At 57.6% G+C, this 18,538-nt stretch overlaps 1 protein-coding gene across 1 annotated transcript; it reads left to right on the forward strand.

The window, feature by feature from the left end:
• Nucleotides 1-1,504: 1,504 nt before the first annotated feature.
• ITPKA (inositol-trisphosphate 3-kinase A) lies at nt 1,505-11,008 on the forward strand. The gene is made up of 7 exons (XM_056133549.1): nt 1,505-2,072; nt 8,996-9,092; nt 9,166-9,382; nt 9,463-9,667; nt 9,804-9,905; nt 10,141-10,212; nt 10,332-11,008. The coding sequence occupies exons 1-7, from the start codon at nt 1,587-1,589 to the stop codon at nt 10,533-10,535; spliced, it is 1,383 nt and encodes a 460-aa protein (XP_055989524.1). The 5' UTR covers nt 1,505-1,586; the 3' UTR covers nt 10,536-11,008.
• The last annotated feature ends 7,530 nt before the right edge of the window (nt 11,009-18,538 follow it).

Below are 18,538 nucleotides of genomic sequence, written 5' to 3' on the forward strand. Positions count from 1 at the left end.
CCTTCTGGCTCAGGCTGGCCTCTGCATACCAGGCAGCAGCTAGGGGAAAGGGTGCAGGGACAGATCTTCCCTGCTCTGTCCCCCTTCATGTCCTCCTCTCTTCCTCTTTCCTGGGCTATCTCCCCTGGACCTTTGTTCTTTGTGATGGTTCCCTCTGGAATCCCTCTTTTCTCTCCTGGGCCATGCTGAAGGGACACCAGGGAAGGAAAGCTCCCCCAAGAACCTCCATCAGCACCAGAGGCCACTCTTCATGGGGCCCTGAGCCCCTAGAGCCCCACAGTCCCTCAGCCTCAGTACTCAGGAAGGGGCCCTCTCTGAAGGCATTTTGGGAAAGACAGGAAAAATGGAGAAATACCAACTTTACTCATAGTGATCTGTATCTGGCTGTATCTGAGAAATGAAGTGGTCAAAGGTGCAGGGAATGCCCCAGGGCTGCAGGCATCCCTGCCCTGACCAGATCTCTTCCCAGTGTTCATGAGGGGATGTGGGAGCAGGGTCCCAAAAGTAGAAGTGGGGCTCAGCAGAGCCAGGATACTGCCTGAAACTACACGGAGCTGGGCGAACCAGAGACTGACTCTATCACCCACACTTTAACTCTTTTGGGGGGAGGGGGTTCACATTCGGAGGTGCACTCAGGGCTTTCTCCTGGCTGTGCTCAGGAGTCTGCATATATGGTGCTGGAGGCAGAAACCGGGTCCACTGCGTGCAAGGAAAGGACCCTATCTCTTTGAACATCGAAAATTTGTCTAACTTGGCAGAGATTTTGTGTCTTTTATTCTCGAGACGGACAGGGGGAGGAGGAGGAGGAGGAGGAGGAGAAACAGCCATCCTAGGAGGTGAAATGACTTGCTTACAGCCACACACCGTCGGGAGCGCAACCAGGTAAGGAGGAAGGGCTGCATGGCCCGCGGGGCCACCTGGAGCGAGATGCCGCCCGCGCTCCGCCAGAACACGTGGAGGAGCCGCCTCCTGACCTTGTTCCCCCGTCCGAAAGGAAAGGAAGTGGGAAGTTCGCGGGAAGCAACCCCAACCCTGGGACTGAGTGCCCACGTGGGCGCGCACTCGGAACGTGGCTTCTTGGGGAGGCCAATGGCCTTAAACCCTTGAGTTCCAGGGAAGAGCGCCGAGACTGGCAGGCACAGAAAGGATGGAACTCGGAAAGGTGCTCGGCGCGAGCGCGAGCGCAGGACCAGCTCCTCTCCGGCGGGGCCCGAGCCCTCGGAGCCGGCTGCCAGGGGGCAGCTTCCCAGCCCCGGAGCTGGGGAAAGCCGCGCGGCCCCCAGCGCCTCGCCGTGGGTGGGCAGAGGCGGCCAGGGCCCGGCGGGGGGCGCTGCGCCCTCGAGGTTGGGGCTTCCCGGCACCCTGGACAGGCGTCCCCAAGCCCGGGCGGCAGGGCAGTGGCGCGGCTAGGCCCGCGCTTTCTCTGAAAGTGAAAGGAGTGGGCGGGGGGCGCGGCCGAGGCGGGGCGCGGGCGGGCGGCTCGCAGGCTCCGCCTCGGGGCAGTCCCGAGCCGGGGGCACCCAGCGTCTCCAGTCCCCGCCGCGCCGCGGGCTGGTGGGCTCCGCAGCGGCTCCTGCGCGGGGGAGATGACCCTGCCCGGGGGTCCGACGGGCATGGCGAGGCCGGTGGGCGCGGGGCACTGCAGCCCGGGGCTGGAGCGGGCCCCGCGCCGGAGCGTCGGGGAGCTGCGCCTGCTCTTCGAGGCGCGCTGCGCGGCGGTCGCTGCGGCCGCCGCCGCGGGGGAGCCCCGGGCCCGCGGGGCCAAGCGGCGTGGGGGGCAAGTCCCCAACGGGCTTCCCCGGGCGCCCCCGGCCCCGGTGATCCCGCAGCTGACCGTGACAGCCGAGGAGCCGGATGTCGCCCCGGCCAGCCCCGGGCCGCCCGAGCCCGAGAGGGGCTGGCTGCCCACCGCCGGCTCGTCGCACCTGCAGCAGCCGCGCCGCCTCTCCACCTCGTCCGTTTCCTCCACGGGCTCGTCGCTGCCCGAGGACTCGGAGGACGATCTGCTGAGCGACAGCGAGAGCCGGAGCCGCGGCAACGTGCAGCTGGAAGCCAGCGAGGACGTGGGTCAGGTACGGGCCGCGGGGGCGGGGCCAGGCGGGCGCGGGGGTTGGCGCGGGGGCCCCGGCTCTGGTCTCCGAGCGCTCCCCGCGCAGCATCGGACCGGCGCTGCCGAGTTTGGGGGGAGCCGGGGGTGGGAGCGAGCTCGGCGTCCGGTCGACCCCTCGCGCTCTGACCGTTTATTTTCTCCCCGGATTTCCCAGGTCGGTCGCCGCCCAGGGCTCCGGGGCGTGCAGAGGAGGAGGAATGCGGGGGCCTCCCGGTGCGGCGGCGGGGAGCCGAGGGGGCTCGGCCTGGCCCCGCTAGCTGTCGGGGAGAGAGGGGCGCTCGAGTCCCCGCTCCCCGCCCCCTCCCGGGCGCTGCGGCCCCACCCCCGCCGTTGCCACGGTTTCCCTCTCCTGAGTGGGAGTGGAGCGGCGCTCCAGGCTCTGCTCCCCAGCCGCTGCCGTCTGCTCCGGGCGCCCGCACGAGGCGTGGACGCGGGCAGGGGAGGGGCCGGCGGCCACAAGCTGCAGCGGGGAGCGGGACGGGGCGCTCCCGGGACTCACTGTCCCTCATTAGGTGGCCCGGGAGGAGGTAAAGTGAGGGTGAAAGGGTATGGGATCCGCCCCTGGGAGACTTGGAAGTTCCGGATTTGTCTCGGAGATCTCCTTGGCCAAGCTGCGAGGAAGGGGGCTCGTGCCTACGCTCTTTTGGAGGGACTGGGGGGGGGGGCGTGCGGCGGCACCTTGTACAGCCGTCTGTCCCCCACACCACCCCTGCTTTTAACCGAAGCCCAGTACTTTCAAGAACTCCCGGAGCTCGTTGAGGGCTGACTCTCCGTCCAGGACAGGGATATGCTGGTGGCACGGAGCCGAGGGGCGCCCGGCGTGCTCCGGGGGCTGCGGGGACTGCCCACGAGGGCCCGGGGGAGCTGCAGCTGCGCGCGGTGGCCCGGGCGCTGCGGGGGAGCACTGGGCGCGGCTTGGGCCCCCGCAGCGCTGGGGGCCCCCCACCCCACCCCGCCGCCCCGGCAAACTCTGAACTAGACGGGGCGGGGAAGGGGGGCGGGACAGGGGAGGCTAACGACTCGATCCATGACTCACACACACACACACACACACACACACACACACACACACACACCCCACACCCCACACCGACTTACATTGTTACCCAGAGGCCAGCGTGGTTTGTAGGAGACTCGAGAGGCCCCGAATCTCACAGAGCAGGAACACAGCCCATTTGCAGGTTGAGGGCGCCGGGAGTCCCTCTCTGACTGTCCCCTATGGGGAGGGAGGGGGGCCCTGGAGGGTTTCAAGGCTCCGGGAATGTGGGGCAGTTCGAGGGCCCCTCCCTACCGCCTTGGAAAATCCGGAGCAGGAGCTCTGGGTCCACTCTTCCCAGTGCAACTCTCTGACAGCTGAGAGGCGGTGCCTGCAGGGCACCCCCACCCCCAAAGCTTCCCATTTCCGCCAGGGGCAGGAGGAGGTCCCAGCCCCAGCAGGCTGCCACGTGGAGGCAGCCGCTGAGGGTCCAGACTCCCAGGACCAGTGGCCGCAGTAGCCAGGCCTCTCAGCCGGCTGTGTCACCCTGGCCTTGTGTTCCTGGCTAGAAGCAGCAGCAGATGGCCGCTGAGGGCCCTTCTAGACCCAAGACTGTGTCTCCCAGGACGTCCCAGCACCCCCGCCCAGCCAGCCGGGGCCTCCCCGAAGGCAAACAGCCACAGCGGTGGCAGATAAGCCATGGACTGTTGACAGAGGCCTCCTGCGTCCCAGTGGAAGGGCCCAGTGCGGACTTTGCCTCCACGCCAATTCTGGAATGGCCCTGTGCCCGCCCAGGCTGCCTTCAGGGTTCCCCTGAAGCAGGAAGCAGGGCCCAGGGTCTGGCCGCTGTCCTCTACATTCAGGCCCCAGTGGATAATGGGCCAATGTAGGAGGCTTGGCAGGCTCTACCTGCTCCTGCCTACATGGTACACACATCTCAGGAGAGCCTTCTAGAGCCCCCCACTCCTGCCTACAGAGCCTGGAACTGGAATCCCCTCTACCCTATTCCAGGCAAGTGGAGACAAAGCAGCCTGCCTCTGTTTGGGGAACCTTTCCTCAGCCAAGGGAAGTGTCTGGTCTGAAGAGGAGTTGGGGGGCCCTGTCGCCAAGAGCAGCTGTCAAAACTTAGTCTTCGATCTTGCCAGCCACTTGTATTTATTAATTGTAGGTGTCCCCAAGAGAAGCTGGGAGCCATCAGGGTCCATACTTGGCGGTGACCTGGGAGACTTGTAGTACAAGAATTAGAACTCAGGGTCTCACACATACAAGGAGCCACACGTGCAGCCCTCTGCTACTGCCCTTGCCTACCTCTTAAAACAATTGGGGGGTGTTGCTGTACCAAAGAGAGGAGAGTGTGACACTTGCTCATTTGGTGGGTCATCTTCACCCGTGCTCTCCGATAGCTAAGGAGACCTCGATGCTGTCCTGGCCAGCACCCAGAACTCCCACACTTCACTTTTCCCTAATTATAGAGCCGAATTTAGGTTAGCAGAGTTCCTTTTTAAAAGGCAAAGGCCCCTGGGAGGGTGAAGCCGTGGGTCACTTATACCTGAGTGCAAATCATTTTATAAATTTAAACTGATTGCTCTCACCGCTGCCATCCAGGGAGAGACACTTTGATAGGAGCAATTGGAACATGGGGAGGGGGCTGGGCGGATGGAGCTTTCAGCCAGAAAGTGAGGGCCAGAGCTAGGAAGTGAGAGTGTGAGAATGAGGCCCACAGAGCAAAGGTGCAGCAAAAATCTGGAATCTAGTGTAGCACTGTAGCACTGTCCTCCAGTTAGTTCATCAGTTTGCTTGAGTGGGCACCAGTAACGTCTCCGTTGTGAGACTTGTTGTTATTGTTTTGGGCATATTGAATACGCCATGGGGAGCTTGCCAAGATACAAGGTAGCTTGCTGGGCTTTCTGAGAGGGACGGAGGAATTGAACCCAGGTCAGCTGCGTGCAAGGCAAACACCCTACCCACTGTGCTATCACGCCAGCCTTAGAATCTAGTCTGAACACTGAATGAACACTGTCCTCCTGTTGTTCATCAGTTTTGCTCGAGCAGGCCCAGTAACATCTCCATTTTGAGACTTGTTGTTACTGTGTTTGGCATATTGAATACGTCACGGGTAGCTTGCCAGGCTTTGCCAGGCAGGTGAAATACTCTCGGTAGCTTGCTGGGCTCTCAGAGAGGGGCGGAGGAATCGAACCCGGCTCGACCGGGCTGGCTGCACGCAAGGCAAATGCCCTTCTGCTGTGCTATCGCTCCAGCCCTAGTGTAGCAAAAAAAAAAAAAATAGTGGGAGTCCTCAGGGCCTCCAAATGGTGCCTGGACAAGGAGGGTCTTAGACCCAGCATGCTCTGTTCAACCCCAAGATCGAGAAATTATCACAGGGGCCATCAAAACATATAGTCTGGGGTTGGGTCGATGATAGGGCAACTAGTATAGCAAGTAGGGCAGGGCATTGGCCTTGCATGTGTCCACCCCAGGTTTGATCCCCAGCATCCCAGGTGGCCAAGTAGTCACCCAAGCATCGCCAGAAGTCACCCCTAAGCACTGCTGGGTGTGGCCAAAAAACAAACAAAACACCCTGCAATCTGCTTGCCTACATCTTAGGCCTTTGAAATGCCCAGAGAGCCTTTGATTTTGACTTGATTTCTCAGATTTCTGTGGGGAGCAGGTTAAGTAGGAGAAGAATGGGGCTTTATCTTTCTCCACCCCCTGCCTTTCAGGTGAATTCTCCTAAGAATTCACTTAGGAGCATAATCAATCTGCTGTCTGATACCCACACAGTAAAAGCCTTACCTGCTCAAAAATATCTTCCCTGCCACTGTTCGTGTGCTAGAATCCCCACCCACCCACCCAAGAAAGGCTCTAGGGAGCCTCATGGCATCCAAGCAAGCATTCTGCAGACCTCACATGGGTGGGGGGGAGGGCGGAGAAGAGAGACGGGGAGGGAGGCTCCCTGAGGTAGAAGATGGTGGTGGGTTTCTCGGTGTAGACTCCTCCCCTGTCAGATGCACTGGGATGACAGCAGGGGTGTGAGAGCCCTTTGTAACCTGCATGCCTGGTACCAGTCTTGGTCACTGCTGCTTTTCTCTCCTAGAGCCCTCTCAAAGCTGGGGTGGGAGAGTCCATGTTCCCCCTTTGACCACTACTTGGGTCAGCTGTCATTGGTGCCCTGAGACCATTCCAACCAAGTACAATGGCCCAGGTCTGCAGATCCCAAGTTACCTACCAGGCTCTCCTGCCACCCTCCACCCCGCCCCAGTTCTCTGGGAAGGTGCCATGATGCAGTTCCCTATCTCACCTACCCCAAGACTGGTTCCTCTCTTCCACTAGTGTTGCTGCAGAGCTAGAGATATTTCTCTGGACTTTTTCTCTGAACTTTCTGATTCCCACTGTCTCCTAAATTCCTCCAGGAGGCCCCTAAAATAGAGTGAGCTCCCCAAAACCCACTCCTTTGGTGAAGCAGAGGTGCCCAGCCAATAGAAGTCAGAACACTTTAGACCACCTTGTGGCTGCAAAGCTCTCTCCTGCGGTGTCCTATTGTCCCGAAAGAGTCAGGGTGCTGTGACCTTTGGAGCCACCTGGACTCCAGCAACTGGACCTGGGGAGAGGCCCGGTAGAGAGAGAGCTGCAGCCTGAGTCTGGAAGCCCATGGCAGGGAGAGAGGGGAGGTGACTCCAGTGGGCCTTGAGTCTCTGCCTAAGAGAAGAAGAGTGCCCCCACTTCACGCACTGGCCGGGCATGTGCATCTGATTGGCACCCTCCGCCTCAGTCAAGTGTGGGAAGAGGGGAGAGCCGATGCCGCTGTGTACACATGGCACATACATCTTCCTGGAATTTTACTTGAGGATTCGGAGGCGGGAGAGTTTTATAATAAAACTTGGATTTATTGTGTAGCAGAATGCAAACCTTGTATGTATTTAAAGAGTGAGAATGGGAGTTTTGAAAGAGATGTCATCTCCCAGTGGGCTGCTCCCGGCTACACCCCCAGATACAGATACCTGCGGATTGGACGTATCATCACACCCCAGTGTGCCCTGCAGGGGTAGGAAAGCATGAGCCACAGGTCAGATCAGAGCTGAGAAGGTGCCCAGTACACAGGAAGCAGTCCGTGTGGCCTCATTAAAATAGTGGCCCTGTGCTCCAAGAGGAATCAGATCCACACAGAAACCAGTACTCATCTGACCTAGACAAGGACAGCATCAGGCAGAACCAGTTTCCCCTTGTCTGCAGGAGGGGTTAATGGTCTGCCCCTGCTTAGCCCATTCCCCCCACCCCCACCCCCACCCCATTTCCTCTTTAGCACTCCCTCTGGTGGGACTGGAGCAGCAGTACAGAGGATAGGATGCTTTACTTGGACATGGCCAATCCGGGTTCGATCCCCGGCACCGCCTATGGTCCTCTGAGTCCACCAGAAGTGAGCACAGAGCTGGGAGTAACCTCTAATCATCTCTGGGTGTGGCCCAAACACCAAAATAACAAAACAAAACAAAACAAAAACCAAAACCAGCTCCTTCTGCCAGGGTCTGGAATACTGTATTCCAGCTCTTTGGGGCCACAGCCTGGCCCATCCCAGGGTTGTGGTGAGGCAGCAAACACAAGATTTATTGAGTAAATCTGTGATCTTCTGGGATCAGACACAGTGGGTGGGGAGAAGCTGGTGGGAGAGGGGGGAAGCTGCTGAAAGCTGCTGGGAGATGCTCTCACGGATGACTCACTTTGCTCCTAAGGCAAAGGGTCCACCATTGACAGATGACAGGTCCTCATTGCTGAACCCAATTGTCAAGGTTCACACTTCTGGGTCCAAAATAGGAACAAGGGTGCCCTGGATCTTGCTAACTGGCAAGGAGTGGTATGGAATCCAAAGGTAGCAAGGAGATCTCCACGTGGTTCTTTCTCCAGGCCCTGCCAGGCTGACCTTCCCGACCCGGGCCCTGGCAAAAGCTTGTTTCCACACTTGGCTTTCTAGAGAGATGAAGAGAACTGGTTCAAAGGGTTAAAGTGCTTGCCCTACATATCCCACAAATGCTGGCTCAAATCCTGGCACCATACATGGTTCTCTGAGCACCACTAGATGTGACCCTTTTCCCCCAAATCTTTCCTTTTTAAATTATATTTATTGCCATACCCAGTGGTGCTCAGGGCTTAACTCCTGGCAATGTGCTCACTTCTGGGGATATGAACATGGGGATATGGGCTCTTGGGGTCGAACCCCGGTTGGCTATGTGCAAGGTAAATGCCCTACTGTATTATCGTTCTGTGCCCCCTTCTTTTTTTTATTTTTAAATGAGAAGAACCAACAGTCCCAGATGAATGAATCAATAACCCTGAGTTGTTCTGCTTCTGTCAAGAAATGGGCGGGAAGGCTCATTTACCACTCACAGCCAGTGGGAATGTATGTGTCCCCATTTTACACATGAGAAAGCCATGATTAGACTTGTTCCTCAGGTTCTAAAATCTTCCCAGGAATTGATAAAAATACAAATGGTTGGTCTCACTGTGCACCTGCTCAGGATTTCCCTAGGATCTGGGAAATTTTTTCTTTAAATTTCTTTTTCTTTTTCAACTAACATGCTCAGCAAATGATCCTCATGCTTACAAAATTTTTTTTCAGAGCCCTCCACGGGGCATCTCAGTAGCATATAAAGGCTTTGGCAGCTCTCGAGGGGCGGAATTGCGATGCAAAACTGAGCGCGGTGGCATTAAGTCCAGGGCTCTTTTCAGCACATTGAGACGTTGGATGACTGTCACCTCCCTGTTTCTGTGTCAGAGGCACAATAGAGGTTCTCGAAGCGCGAAGCGCGAGGAGAATGAATAGCCCCAGGCCTCGTGGCTCGCGGAGGGGCGGGGATGCTCGAGCCCCAGGAGGGCTGGCGGGCACTGACGGGCAAACTGCGCCTTGTCACTTTCAGAAAAGCCACTGGCAGAAGATCCGGACCATGGTAAACCTGCCCGTCATGAGCCCCTTCAAGAAGCGCTACTCCTGGGTGCAGCTGGCGGGCCACACCGGTGAGGCGCGGGGCACGCGGGGCAGGAGCCGGGAGGGAGGCCCCGGGCCGGGCTGACCGGTGCCCGCCCGCAGGGAGCTTCAAGGCGGCGGGCACCAGCGGGCTGATCCTCAAGCGCAGCTCGGAGCCCGAGCGCTCGTGCCTGGCGCGGCTCATGGCCGACGCGCTGCGCGGCTGCGTGCCCGCCTTTCACGGCGAGGTGGAGCGGGACGGCGAGAGCTACCTGCAGCTGCAGGACCTGCTGCATGGCTTCGACGGGCCCTGCGTCCTCGACTGCAAGATGGGTGTCAGGTAGGGGGCTCCCGGCGGGGCTGCTGGGCGGGGGTCCGCCTGGGGACGCCTGCCCCCACCCACGCGCACCCCCCGTCTAGGACTTACCTGGAAGAGGAGCTGACCAAAGCGCGCGAGCGGCCCAAGCTGCGCAAGGACATGTACAAGAAGATGCTGGCGGTGGACCCCGAGGCGCCCACCGAGGAGGAGCACGCGCAGCGCGCCGTCACCAAGCCGCGCTACATGCAGTGGCGCGAAGGCATCAGCTCCAGCACCACGCTCGGGTTCCGCATCGAGGGCATCAAGGTGGGCCCGGCACTCCCTCCACTCAGCCCAGCCCAGCCCCACCCAACCGACACTCCCCAAACCGCCGCCTGCGAGCTCCCGCAGAGGCGCGACGGGCGGGGCGAGCTCCTAACACGCCGGGTCCCGCCTCCCGCAGAAAGCCGACGGCTCCTGCAGCACCGACTTCAAGACCACGCGCAGCCGGGAACAGGTGCTTCACGTCTTCCAGGAGTTTGTGGAAGGGGATGCGGAAGTTTTGGTGAGCTTGGGCGCCTGGAGAGGGACAGGTGGCTGTGTGCGACCTCTTAGCAGCGTTCACCCTCCGAGTCCTCCTTGCTTTTAGGTCCCCTCCCTTCTGGGCGGCACCCACCTGGGCCCCGCGGTTTCCTCAGGGCAGGGTTCCTCCGCCGAGCTGGCTGCGCCGGGTCCTAGCGTTGGGGGGCCCAGTTAGCGTTTGCTTCCTTTCACCTCCTCTCCTACCCTGCCCCCTCCAGCGGAGGTATCTGAACCGTCTGCTGCAGATCCGGGACACCCTGGAGGTCTCTGAGTTCTTTCGGCGCCACGAGGTAAGGACAGGCTCGGGACTGGAGGTGGGGCGGGGGCCCAGGTCTGCGTTCTGGAAGGGCTGGGTCCGCAGCGGTGGGGGGTCTGGAGGGCCGTGGCTTGACCCTGTGGGGCCTCGCAGGTGATAGGCAGCTCGCTCCTCTTCGTGCACGACCATTGCCATCGCGCTGGCGTGTGGCTCATCGACTTCGGCAAGACCACGCCCCTCCCCGACGGCCAGACCCTGGACCACCGGCGGCCCTGGGAAGAGGGCAACCGCGAGGACGGCTATTTGCTGGGGCTGGACAATCTCATTGGCATCCTGGCCAGCCTGGCTGAGAGATGAGGCTGTGCCCCCTTCTCGCTGAAAGGGCGGGTCTGGCAGAAAGACTGCGGTGGCAGAGTCCCTGTTGTGCATGCGGGAGAAAGACTGAAACCCGCCGTGCGGGCTGTTTGTGTGGTTCTGCAAGGCCAGGTGCCAACCACGATGGACATACTGCTCCAAGGGCAGGGCTGGGGGGCTGGCACCCATACAAGCCCCAGCTTTTCCAGAGCTGATGACACTAAGGGAGAGGGTGGGGGTGGGGTAGGGTGGGACAGGGGGGTAACTGGGCTTCGTCTTCAGCCTGGCCCCTTTGAGGGGGCCGAGCACCATTCCAGAGAGGTCAGGTTTTATTTTGCAGACACTAGATTTATCGTTCTAACCTCTCACACTACAGTGGCGTCCCCATCCCAATAAAACTGAGGCACCAGTTTTGGCAACCCAGGCCTCATCCCCTCCCTCCTATCCCCTTTCTTAGCTCCCTGGCATCCTTCAAGTCCTCCCAGTTCCCTGAAGGGTAGGAAAAAAGCTCATGTTTTTGTTTTTGTTTTGTTTTGTTTTAATTTTTAAAATTAATTTCTTTTTGAGGAGCTCTTTATTAGGGCAGCAGTAGGACTGGGGGCTGCCCAGGTGAAGGGCCCCTGTGAATGGGAGAGAACAATTCAGAGGATTTCTTTAGGGGTCATTCGACTCCACAGCACACTTGGAGGGGTGGCCTTGATCTGGGCAGTGGCCAGGGGCTTCCCCAGGAGGCCTGGGCTGCTTTCCAGGATGGGGAGTGTGGTGCCTAGCACCTCGGGCAGGCCCGGGCATGCAGCCCCAACTGCAGGGGACAAGGGGCAACGGAACAACAAGCCACCGGAGGCCCAGCATGGCACAGGGGGCAGCTGCTATCCTTGCCACCATCACAGGCCTCACCCCCCAGGGCCCTCAAGAGCCCAGGAGTCATAAGGGGGTTTCTACAAGTTCTGCAGTTGGAGGCCCTTGGATTTTGGGGAGCTTGTGGCCAGAGGAGAACGAGGAACAATGCAGTCTCCTCACCAGCTCTTCAAGCCCCCCAGATTCAGATCTGGGCCCTGTGTGCATGGGAGCCTTCCATGGACCTGCCACTCCCCACACACACACACCTTGTGCTAAAGCCCTTTTCCCATCCAGGGTGACCCCACGCTACTGGCAGCATGAATTTAGCACATTGGAACCCTATATTGGGAGGTGAGAATGTAGGGGTATTTGGCTTATGATAGCCCATCTGATAGAACGGCCAGGCTTCTGGAGCACATCTGAATGAAGATTGATGATGCTCCAAGATGCTGCCCCTGCCTGGGCAGGGGGGCCAGGGAAATAGGACAGGGGATAAGGAAGAGACTCACTTGCCTTGACCCACTTTGATCCCTGGCACCCTGGAGCCCCACCAGGAATAATCCCTGTGCATAGAGCTGGGAGTAAGCCCTGAGCATCACCAGATGAGGTCTCCCCAAAGAAATTCTGTGGAAGGGGTTGGAGAGATGACTCAAAGAGCTGGAGTGCATGCATTGCTCAGGAGACCTAGGTTGGATTTCTGGCACCATATGGTCCCTTCTGGGACCACAGAACCAGGAGGGAACCCCTGAGCACCTCAGTTATGCCTCTCCCTCCATATGTGGAAGGTCTGTTCCTTGGGAAGAGGGCCTCTCTTCCACAGAGGACACATCATTTTGTGCAGGTCTCAGGAACCCAAGGGCATTTCTATTTGGGCCCCAAGGGAGAAAGGAAAACTCTAGAGCTGACATTGGGGGAGAGCCTTTATTGTGGGCCTGGGAACAGAGAGGCCAGCGCTGGGCCTGTCACTTCCCAGCAGGAAGTAGTAGAGATTGGGACTGATTCATGATGGAGGTTAGAACCCAGCAGCATCGCCCCCACAGGGCTGGCCACATCCTGTGCTCATGGAGATGAAAGGAACCATAGCTAGTGCTCCCCCTGCCCAGCCCACCTGCCTGCTCGCTTCCGCCAGGATTCCTCCCACTCCACAGCCTGTAATAGGAATTGTGGGCACTCTATCTGCAGGACCCAGATGAGTGTACCAGTGCCCTACAGGGAGCAGGGGCTCGAATCAGCCCTTGGACCTCCTTAGAGCCCACCCCAGTGCAGGGGTGTGGGAGTGGGGAGTGCTTGAATCATCCCTGCTCGCTGTGCACTCCATCCCCACACACTGAAAGGAGGCTGAGTCTCATGGCGGCCACTGCAGTCATCATCAGAACCAGAGAACCTGTGGGAGGAGGCAGATTTCTGGAGAAAGAATGGCGCCTCCAGGGGAAGCTCCTCTGTTACAGGCCCAGCCTCCACCGTGTCCATGATTCCATGCTGCTCCCCACTTCTAGACAAATGCAGCCTCGCCCTCCTCAGAACCATTATTAAGACTTTACACCTCCCATGGCAATCGTCACTTTGAGATATATATATAGATATGAGCTATAGAAATATTGCCATGTAGGGCTCCCTTCCCACACGAAGCCACTAGTCGCGAGGCCTCCTCGGAAGCAGAACTGTGCGGATGTGCTCTAGTGCCTCTTCGATACCATGTTTTTGGTTCTAAGATCAGAAAAGCCCAGCCCACACAGTCCACTCCTGTGATCCTGGAACTGATGCGTATTAAGTTCTGAAGAACGGTGCAGCCTGGACTGGTGCAAAGGCTGACTTTATACTGCTGGTGTCCTGGTGCATCCTGGCACCACCTGGAGGGCTGGGAGTTTCCCCTCCAGTGGGTTGTAAAGAGGCTGAGACGGAGCGTTTCTGTCTATTTTAGGTGGAGGGCTACTCCCCAGTCAGAACTCACGGAGAAACAAAACATTAGGTCAAGAGAGCCACTTCCCCAGACAGAGACCCCCCCCTTTTTATTTTCTTTTTGGGTCACATTTGGTGATGCTCAGGGCTTACTCCTGGCTCTGCACTCAGGAATTACTCCTGGCAGTGCTTGGGGAAGCATATGGGGTGGCAGGGTGGCAGGGATTGAACCCGACAGAGTGCAAGGCAAATGCCCTCTACTATTACTCAGGCCCCCAGAATCTCCATTCTTTTGCTTGTCAGTTTGGTTTGGGGGCCATATCTTACTGTGCTCAAAGGTCAGTCCTGGTGGAGTCTGGGGATCACATATAATACAGGGGGCTGCACGGCAAATGACTTGCTGTACTATCATCCCACTTGGAGAAAATTTGCATTTCTAACTGAGGCGGTGGACGCTTAGTCTTCAGGGACTGTATACATCTGGAGAACAATTGACTCAGCTCTCCTGCCTTTTTGCCCTGCTCAGCTGGCTGAGCTCTGAGCTCTAGACCTGCTGCAGGGAAGGTCCTGAATGTAAAGGACAGTCTAAGAAGCCCTGTGGGGTTTGCAATTTTGTTGACGTCCTTTTCCGACACTCCTGTGTTGGGGGGGTGTCAAAAAACCCGACCCACCTGTCCAAAGCCAGGAGTCATTTCCCCCGAGGGGCTGCCCGAGCAGTGCTCTCCAAGGACCCCTCGCAGTGGCCGGTTCTACCCGCCTGCTGGGACCCAGCCTCCGCGGCCCGCCACCTCCTCGCACCCGGCCCCAGCGGAGCCAAGGCGGGGTGGGGGTGAGGTACAGCAGGCGGTCAGGTCCGGTCAGAACCCCCTAACCCCCACCCCCCGCTGCAGTTGCCCAGGGGCGCATTCACTTCCCGCCGCCACAAGCAACGCCCTTTCCTGGGCGCGTGATGATGGGTAGAAGCTTCCGGCTCGCCCAGGGATTTGGGTGTGTGAAACTCAGGAGGTTGGGGTCCCGACGCCGAGCGCAGCGGCGAGCCCATCCCCACCCAAACGGAGGTGCCGCCCCCGCTGCCCCCACCCCCTTAAATGCTGCCGCCCTGTGGACCTTGAGCAGGACGGCGAGCACCTGGGGTTCCCGAATTTCTCCGAGGTGGATGCGCCGAGACTCAGCGCTCCCCCGGGTGCGAAACCCGGGGCCTTGCCCGCGCACCGCACACCGTCGCACTCCCACACCGGCGCGCTCTCACTCCTGCCCCCAGGAGGGAAGGCGGCTCCGGAGATTAAGAAAGCCCGAAGATGGCTAGTGCAACCAGACAGCGGGTTCTCGGAGCCTTCGCAGCCGGGAACCCGCAGATCCCGCAGGAAGTAGGAGCGCCCGGGCTCGGGCCGATGCCAGTGCTGAGAGGCGGCACCCTGAGAGTTCTTACCGAGGGTCTTAGGTGCCGTAGTCGATTTGGGGGAAATGCAGAGATGAGTCTGCACACCCCGAAATTAGAATTTAGCGGAAATCCTGCTCAGGACACCCCCATACGCTGGAGGCTCCTGGCTTCCCTTTCCCTTCCCCTAAATAAGATCTTTTTCTAAATTCAGGGAGGTGGGGAGGGAAAGAGATGGGGGGAAATAAACTAAATAGAATTTAACCTCATTTTAGGAGGCTTAACGGATATTGGAGAGGGAACTGGTATGGTAAGTGGGGCCTGGACTTGGCTGAATAAGCCGTAGGGGGACAGGTTAACCCCCGGGCAACCACTGCCATCCTTATTCTAAGCCAGGACCCCTGGGTTCCGCCAGAAAAGACAGGCTGCCTCTCAGGTCCTGTTCCACCTCGCCCAGTGCCCACGCTCACAGGTGCAGGCTGGCACCGGGCATGTCTGCCAGATTGCAGAGATGCGCTGCCCCCACATCACCCAGGCGTGACCTGCGGATGCCCCATATCTTGCCTGGGGCCTTGGGTCCATGCCCACCCTCCACTGGCTCTGAAGGTGAAAAGCCTTGGTGCTCCGTGCCTGGTTGCTGGGAAGGAGGAAATGATCACAGAGCTCTCCCTGTGCCTGTATGGTGAGTCCAGGGAGGAAAAACCCAGAGCTGGGGAGCGAGAGGGGTACAGGGGTTGGCAGCTTGGGCGGGGGGGAGGCTGGCCCCCAGTTTACAGGCTGGGTGCTGACATTGGGCTCCTGGGAACTTGAAGCTGGCAGTGGCAGGCGTGAGGGTGGCAGAAAAGGCTCCTGGGACCATGGCTAGAGCAGAGACTGGCTCCTGAAAGGTGACAAGGACAGGATGGCAGTGGGAGAAGGGAGAGATGAAGTGGGACCAGCCCGTTCCTGCAGCGAGAGCTGGGTACTCCGGGCCTTGAAGCCCCTCACAGCACAGGGCTGGCTCATTTCTGCAGGTCTCAAGTCTGCAGAACTTTCTGAGAGTCTGAACTGGGGGTTCCCACTGAACCCAATCACACAGACGCCCCCTATCCCTTTTTTGACCTCATGAATGGTCCTATCTGCCAGGCTGAGACCCCAGTGCCCGTCCTTCCCAGGTTGTGTGTGATGTGCCCAGGGACGCAGCACTCCCAGAGCAAGGACCAGGGATTCCGGCGAAGGCTGGAGAAGTCATTGGAATGGGTCTGCAGCCCCTTCTCCTGGCCCAGCAGGGTGCCTCTGAGGTTACTCTTCCACTGCCAAATGCATTTCCGGAGGCTCAACTTTAGGAGCAGCCATATTTGATTCACTTCGATTCACAGTTCGCCTTTAACTAACTGGGCCCACGGTTGTAGGGTGAGACCTGGTGGTTGGGTCTATCCACCACTGACAGTGACTTGCGACTTGCAGCCCTTGCTAGGACAGACGGCGGGTTTCCCTGACAGTGACCACTTCAGTCCTGGATACCTGACAACAAAAGGGCTTGGGACAGCTAAGGCCTCACCTAAATGCTGTCTGCAGCCCTGCACCAACCCCTGGCCATCTGGTCTACTGTGAGAAAATGCACAAGTGAATCCCCTGCCAGTCAGTTTAGGTCTCAGGAGCACCCCAGGAACAAGGGACTGTGCCCCTCATTGCTCATGGAGACCTTGATTATTGTGGCATAGTGAGGATGTGGAAAAGCGGGAAGGCTCTTCTAACCCACCCCCAATAGGTCATCTTGACTCAGTCCTTTTGGGCTTGGGGCCACTCAGGGCTTACACCTGGCTGTGCTCAGGGATCAATCCTGACAGCGCTCAGGGGACATATGTGGTGCTGAGGATCAAACCCAGATTGGCTGTGTGCAAGACCTTTTCTAACCTGCTGTATTATTGCTCTGCCTTTCAGTGCATGGTACTGGCTGCAGCCTCTATCCCAGCACCCCCCAAACACTCACCTCCTCATCCCACAGTTTGCTGCCTTGAGTCTGCACAGTCTCTCATTATCACTGGGGAAGTCTGGACCAGATGTCAGAACATTTGGGGGGGAGGTTCGGGGGCCACATCCAGCTGTGCTTCAGCCCTTTCAGCTACCTCTCTCGGCCCAGAAAATTGCTGTCAGCTACAAGCTACCCTACAACTATGAGGGCCACCCAGTGCTCAGTTTCTATAGCTTTCTTGGGTTCTCATTCTTTTGCTCAAAATAATAATTGTGAAGCTTAAGGCCTGCCATTTAAGTTTTTTTAAAAGGTGGGGGAGGTAGTCCTGGCAGCGACATAGGCTTGAGTGCAGTGCTGGGTATAGGTACAGTTTCCGGCAGACGGGCAGGTCAGAGAACAGACTTTGCAAGGTCCCTGGAAACCCTGGCTCTAAGTACAGTTGGTCCTGGGCAATAGTGGCGCGGCAACTGGGAACTTGTTAGAATACTAATTCGTCCTTTCCCCCAATATATATATATATATATATATATATATTTTTTTTTTTTTTTGGCTTTTTGGGTCACACTGGTGATACTCAAGGGTTAGTCCTAGCTCTGCATTCAGGAATCACTCCTGGTGGTGCTCAGGGAACCATATAGGACGCTAGGGACAGAACCTGAGTCAGCCATGTGCAAGGTAATGCCCTACCTGCTGTACTATCACTTCGCTCCCCCTATATTTTCAACTCTAATTATGAAACAAAACAAGCCACTTATATTACTATACATTTTGTATTCACTAATACAATCTCCACTTTCTTCTTTACAAAGTCTGTCTTCTCTAGACAGGGAACATGAATTGTATTTATCTCTGGTTCTCCAAGTCTATTCATAACAAGGTAAAGGTAAGGTAAAGGCCCTCCCGTTGATCGTCGATTTGCTCGAGCGGGCCCAGTAACGTCTCCATTGGAGACTTTGTTGTTACTGTGTCTGGCATATCGAATACTCTCGGTAGCTTGCCGGGCTCTCCGAGAGGGGCGGAGGAATCGAACTCGGGTCGGCCATGTTGGCCGCTTGTAAGGAGGATGCCCTACCCGCTGTGCTATCGCTCCAGTGATATCGCTCATAACAAATCACATATTATTATTATTATTTGGCTTTTTGGGTCACACCTGGCAATGCTCAGGGCTTACTCCTGGCTCTGCACTCAGGAATTACTTCTGGCGGTAGTCAGGGTACCATATGGGATGCTGGGGATACAACCGGGTCGGCTGTGTACAAGGCAAATTCCCTCCCTGCTGCCCTATGGCTCTGGCACTACAAATCACATACTATTGATATAATAGAAAGAAATACTAATTCTCAGGACTGGAGAGATAGTACAGGAGGTAAAGCTGGTCTTGGTTTTTATTCCTGGTAACAGATTGGTCCTCAAAGCACTGCCAGAAGTGATCCCCGAACACAGCCAGGAGTAAGCCCTGAGCACAGACGGAGCAGCCCATAAGCATTGCCGGATGTAGCCTAACCCCCACCACCACCTCCCACACCAATTCTTAGGTTTCACCCAGGTCTACTGAAATCAGAAACAGGTGGTGTTTGTCATAAGTAAAGTTGAGAACTATTTTTGTTTGCAGATATAACCGTTGCTGAATAAGAGTAATTATACAATTTTGTGCAGCTTTATTTATTGGGGGAGCAGGGCTCTCTCTGCTGAAAGTCACCTTAAAGGCCTATAAACACAATCAGGAGCTGCACACTGCAAACTACACGCTGAAAAGCTTCAGTGTTAGAAAAAAGAACAGTCTAGGGCTGGACAGAGTATAACAAGTAGTGTTTGCCTTGCATAGGCCTAATCCGAGTTTAATCCCTGTGTTCACATATGATGGTCCACCAAGCCTTGCCAGGAGTGATCTCTGAGCACAGCCAGGTGTGAGCCCCCCACCTCCACCCCCCGACC

Source organism: Sorex fumeus, unplaced genomic scaffold (assembly GCF_029834395.1).
Source record: "Sorex fumeus unplaced genomic scaffold, SorFum_2.1 ptg000098l, whole genome shotgun sequence".
Taxonomy (NCBI): Eukaryota; Metazoa; Chordata; class Mammalia; order Eulipotyphla; family Soricidae; genus Sorex; species Sorex fumeus.